General features: G+C 36.8%; 1 protein-coding gene across 1 annotated transcript; it reads right to left on the bottom strand.

Moving 5' to 3' along the window:
- Positions 1-2,203: 2,203 nt before the first annotated feature.
- Positions 2,204-3,788, bottom strand: LOC113335293 (putative disease resistance protein RGA3). Its single transcript, XM_026581395.1, has 3 exons — positions 3,099-3,788; positions 2,904-3,026; positions 2,204-2,614 (listed from the first exon to the last, which is right to left on the bottom strand). Exons 1-3 carry the CDS (start codon positions 3,786-3,788, stop codon positions 2,204-2,206), a joined length of 1,224 nt encoding a protein of 407 aa, XP_026437180.1.
- Between the last annotated feature and the right edge of the window lie 2,323 nt (positions 3,789-6,111).

Here is a 6,111-nt window from a genome sequence, read left to right as displayed (position 1 = left end):
TATGTAGAGACTGAAAGAAAACTATATACTCGAACAGAGAACTGTGATAACTCTTACTAGTCTCACCATTCCATAACAGTCCAACACGTTCCTTGTCAGTTTTTGAGGACCTGAAACTGTCAATATTACATACATGTTCTCCTTTCCTCCCAAGAAAATCAACTTCTAATGACTCAAGAAAGGAGAGTGCTGTCTTGAGATCATAGGGTATAGATTTCTTATTCAATTTGTCGCACCCGAAGATAGTTAATTCCCGAAGAGAAGTCCATAATCATAAATCCGGTAGAGCTGTTAAAACAGGACACCACCATAGTTCCATTTTGTGGACAGAACTGTTTTTCTTGTTGTTTAGATCGTCATTATCACGAAAACCTTCAAACTCGGTGCAATTACTAATCTTTAGAGAATGAAGATTCGGAGTATTTTCTTGGAATAGTGCGCCCAGTGGGAAGTTTATTAACTCTGGAGATTCTGATATATGGATGGATGTCAGGGAGGTCAGACATCCCCCTCCTCCAAAGATTGAGTTTACTGCCTTGCCGTTGGTTTGCCATAATTTCAACTCCTTCAGAGAAGGAAATGACTTTGGTGCACTTCTCAAATTCGGACAATCCTTCATATTTAGCTTCTCAAGGAGAGGGAAGGAAGCAACATAAGAATGAGATGGAGGAGGAGCAACCCATTCTTCCAGATTTTCCATATTAGAGATTGACAACTTAACTAACGAAGGAAATAATGATGATGTTGCAGCTGTAGAGTTCTGGATACCTTCTTCTTCTGGCTGGTAGTAAAATTCTGTACCCAAATGCTTGACTGAATACATTCTCCAAATCCAAAGATCTCTAAGACATGGGAGCGTACCTAGAGGAGGAAGCTTCACACAGCTTCTGCAATTCCATGAATTTAATGAAACCAAATTCGGAAGCAGACAATTAGACGGTGAACCACACATCCACTTCGGAAGATTTAAACCAGAGAATCCATGTATTTCCAGCATTCTCAGATTGTGGTGAGGCTGAAGACCCTCCAATACCATATGATCATCTTCATCAAATCCATCAGAGCTCCAATACAGATATAATTCTCTCAAATTTTTCCTATCATTTAACTTTGCTCTCTTTGCATCCTCTATTCCTCCTCTCACATTCTCCAGACTTCTTATGCGTAACACCTGAAGGGAGTCAAGGACTGCCAACTCTTCTATCCCACTATTACCACTTCCGCGAATATCTGATTCTCCCCTTACCATGTACCACTCCAATTTTTCAAGGCAAGTTAGCTTTTCCATACCTTTGGGCATTGTATCACCATATCTAAACTGACTAAACTGTTTTAGTTTCGGCCAGTTCTTGATTTCATTGGGAAGCATACAGTTATTTCCAAAATTCACTATCTCCAAGTTACAAAGGTTGCTAATGCAAGATTTGTTGGAGTCTTGCAACAATAGAAGAAACGTCAGATGTATCAAACAATAAATATAAAGAACCGTATCAAACAACTCTACCACGAACAAATTGATGAGGGCAGAATTACAGGTTCAACAAGCTGTCCTTAACACATTAGTTCGCAGGTATACTTTAAATTAATGTTAAACCCCAACGTGCGAAGATGTGTCCAGGATAAGACTGCCCGATATAACTTATATTAGCACAATACAAATTACCCACTCTTAAACTCAGCAACGGGGATGGAAGTAAAACGTCGCACGAAAATAAAAGCAAGAAGATGAAGAAAAGTAGACATAGAGATGGTCGCTGCTTGTGTGTTTTGAAAAGAGATTTTCGAGTTGTATTTATAGGAAAATTAACTTGCAAATCAATTTAGATTTAGTTTTTTCTTATAAAACGAGTTTTGTTTCTTGTAAAACAATTAAACACAAAAAAGAAATTTTTTCCATAAATAAAACTCTTAAATAAATTATTTATCAAGTTAAAAACTTGCAAAAAATAATTTCTAGTAGACACGGACTTGGTGCACGCGCATGGGCATGGTCGAAACATGTATTTTTTGCCCCACCCAGTCTACCACATTGTTTTATAACATATCCATGAGAACATGGTAATATAGTGGAGCATCTCTTTAGTTTTCCACAATGTGGGACTAAAGATTCCATTTCATTCACTCAAAAATGATTGAGTATCCTTAGACCCTTAGGTCATGAGATCAAACCAAACCAAGACCAAAAAATCATTTATTAAATAACTCATTTTCTCCCACAAGATTCAGGCATTACTTTGATATCAGTATATGACAGATCAAGGCACCTTAATCCTGTCAAAGCTCCTAGTTCTTTAGGCAAGGCATTTAAGTTGCCACAATTCCTAAAAAACGTCACTAAATTGCCAATGTAAATGATGGAATCAGGTACCTTTGTAATTGCCGAACCTGAAAGGTCAAGGTAACTTAGATGTTTTAACATTCCAATATTTTCGGGTAAGGCTTCAAATTCCCTGCACTCATGGAGATCCAATTTCTGCAAAGTTAGGTCAATGATAGAATCATCAGGCAGAACTTTAATATCTGATTTTGAGATATCGAGATGCCTCAAATTTCTTAAGCGACCAATATCACCAAGAAACCTGGAAACCTTTGAGCAACTACGCAATATCAACGTCTGCAAATTGTGAGAATGACTTAATGACACATCATGTGCTAAATCAAACTCACAATTCGAGAGGTCCAGGAAACTTAAATGTTTAGACTTAAGATTCGAAAAAGAAAATTTTGCATGCCAACCACCGAGGGGATATAATACGCGTAAATGCTTAGTAGACAATAAACTACCGACTTGTGAATGATTCTTCGAAAGCAATAATTGTGCGCAAATTCTTTGCCTTACTGAGGAGCACTTGGGTAGTTGTTGTTGAGGATCCTTTGTCACATATCAGTTGTAAACGACGAACTTGTGAAAACTCTTCTTTCCCAATCCCAAATTCATTGCGATCCACAACAGTCATTGCAAGATCATGCACAAGATCGTGCATCTTACACCGGAGGATGACACCAAGTTCATCCTTCTCTGTATCCTGAAAGAAGGAGTTCCACGCCAAAAACTCAAAATAATCATTTCCTATATCTTCAAAGGATCTGTTATATACCTCATTGGGCTGAAGGAATCCCTCTGCCATCCACATATGAATCAATATCTCTCTTTCAATTTTCCAGGCTTTGGGAAATAAACAACAGTACGGAAAACATTGTTTCAAAGGCGAAGATAAGTTATCGTAGCTCAATTTTAAGATTGATATGACTCTTTTAACTTCTGGTTGAACCCACAAATCCTTATCGTTATTGATTGAAACCCAGTAGCTTTCTTCTCTTTTCAAGTGTAATAAACTTCCAAGAAAGTTTGCCCCAAGTGGTAAGCCATCGCATTTCTTCGCTATGTCCCGCCCAATACTTGTCATGTTTTGAGTGAGTACCACTGCGCCTAGAAATGAAACTTTTTTGTGCATAATAGACCAACAAATATCATCTGTTAATTTTTGTAAATTATGCACCTTACCCCCAATAGAAGATGCAACTCTTTGGCTGCGTGTTGTGACTAATAATTTGCTGCCTTCACCACCGTAGACAAGGACTCTCTTTACTTTTTCCCAATCTTCAGAGTCTTCGTTCCATAGATCATCCGGTACTAGCAGGTATTTCCTTCCAATTAGTTTCTTCTTAACTTGTCTTGCCGGCACATCGACATTTGATGGGTCTCCACATGAAACACCCGTAATGGACTCTATAATTTCTTTTAAGATCCTATAGACATCAAACTTGTTTGATACACATACCCACATTTTCTGTTCAAAGTGTGTTTCTATTGAACTATCCTGGTATACCAACTAAGCTAATGAAGTCTTACCCAAACCTCCCATACCCACAGTGGACACGACCGAAAGTTTATCTTGATGAGAAGAATTGAGTGATGATGACAGTGACACTGAAGGCAATGTTTTATTAGTCAGCATCTTTACTATTTCTGATCTTGCATCCACCCTGCCTATAATTACAGAACCATCTACAACAGATGTAGTTAATCGGTTACGCTGCTCTCTAGTTTGATCGATTTGAGAAGTACCACCAGTAGCATTCAACGTATATCTGACTTGATCATTGTAAATTTCATCTAAGCTTTTTTTAGGCTTCTCTTAAATATAGCCCACATTTTTATTAATCATAACCCATTTTAATCATAACCCACAATATTTTTCAATTTATTAACCATAGCCCATATCATAGTCCATAGCCCAGTTAGCATAAATCGGCTCTATTTAGTGTCGAGTCATTAGTCGGGTTAGTGTTTCCATATGTGTCCAAAAAATTGGGACCTGGTATTATTTTGGAAGATGATTGGTGGATGAAAATTACTTCCGGCTATAATAGTACTCTGGGAGGTGGTTCTGGTTTTTCCTCTTATCTAATTCGTTACGCGGAGACTGCTGTTTTGTCTTATACATCACCGAAAGCTTACTTACGAGTCATACATACTCGTTAATTCCCTCTCACTTTTAGTATGTGCATTGACGATTCTTGTAGTTACATTTGATGCTATTAAACAACGTCCATCCGGATCCACCACTTCCATAGTCGGATACCTTGAGATATTGCTGCCTATTGCTGTGGTGTGTCTTGGATTAAGTTACACGATAGCAGTCAAAGCCATTGTCTACATTTTACCGACATCTAACACTAGATAGTAAACTTACTGTTATGGGGGTTGGGGTCATCTTTATATATACCATGTTCGCCTATTTTCTCCTTTAGTCCGTCCATGAAGATAGTTGATGTTTGGCGAATTATCATGTCAGGGTAAAAACATTTTCACGGAGGCTCTGGTGGTTGTGAATTCCATTAATTCACATCCACCAGAGTCATCCTGAATTCATTGGAACACCCAAACAGTTAACACTCGAACGGATGAGTAATAATACTAAAACTTTAATCTTTCGTAAACATGGAAGTTTCACTTCTTGTTGATCATATAAAACTCGAGCTTTCATGTATAGAAGTTAACATGTCCATGTTTTAAGGCCTGCTCTAATATATGTCAAAACGGGGAAAAAAAGACATCACTGTGGGTCTGGTATACGAGAATTCGATGAATTCTCGATCACCAGAGGGTCCGTGAGTTCTCAAAGTCATGGGAAAAGAAAAATCATGATGCTTCTGGTACATGAGAATTCCCACGTATATAAACTCTAGTTGAAAGAGAGACAAAACCCTAAAACGTTTTTTATAAACAATTTTAATTGATTCACCGAGTCACTGATTTTTCAACTCACTTGTTCACTGATTTGGTAGCCTAGTTTATGGGCTATGAATAATAATAAAAAAAAAGTCAAACTTCAAATTTTAGTAAAAACGAAGTGAAAACTATAGGGAGACCCATTCTTACACATTTTTCTACTGTGAAACCCACCCCCACAAAATCTCACGGGCGCATCCAAAAGAGGCCAACAAATTATTTGCAGGTCCAGAGTTTTCAAAATTCGTTTATTTTCTTTTTTATTTCTCAGTTTTGCCTAACTTTCAGTTTCAGTTTATCCTGTTTATTTTCGAGAGATTGATTATCGAGAATTGTCCTTGATTACGGAGATTCAATTTACTCAGCAAGCTTTAGCCTCACTTGTCCTTGATTACCGAGATTCAATTTACTCAGCAAAGCTTCAGGTTCGTTCGTTTTTATTCCAATCTTGATTCTGATTTTTGTTTAATCTTGATTCGATTTTATGTTTTAGTTTCTGTAAGATTATGATCTATTATTTTAGGTTTCCGAAGCTTAATTTAGTTTTTCGAATCGTTTTTTAGATCTTTTAAGCTTGTTTTTGAATTTTTGTTTATTTTCTAGGTTTTGAATTTGTTAACATCAATGTAGATCTTTTCGATAAAATTTTTTTGTTTCGATTTCATGTTCCGATGTTGACATACCAATTTACTAGGTTTTGCTTCTGTTCTGTTGGATTTTTTATTTGATTTGTTTTTCCATTCTTATTTTTGATCTGTTAACTGTTATTGATTTTGATATCCTGTTGATTTCTCATCTGATTATGGTTAATGTAGATTTTTTGCTGTTGTTGATTTGATCTTTTAATTTTGAGTAAGAATTTTTGTGAAGCAATA

Source organism: Papaver somniferum, unplaced genomic scaffold (assembly GCF_003573695.1).
Source record: "Papaver somniferum cultivar HN1 unplaced genomic scaffold, ASM357369v1 unplaced-scaffold_139, whole genome shotgun sequence".
Lineage (NCBI taxonomy): Eukaryota > Viridiplantae > Streptophyta > Magnoliopsida > Ranunculales > Papaveraceae > Papaver > Papaver somniferum.
Note: the sequence above shows the minus strand (reverse complement) of the source record. Positions and strands in the feature narration are given on the sequence as shown.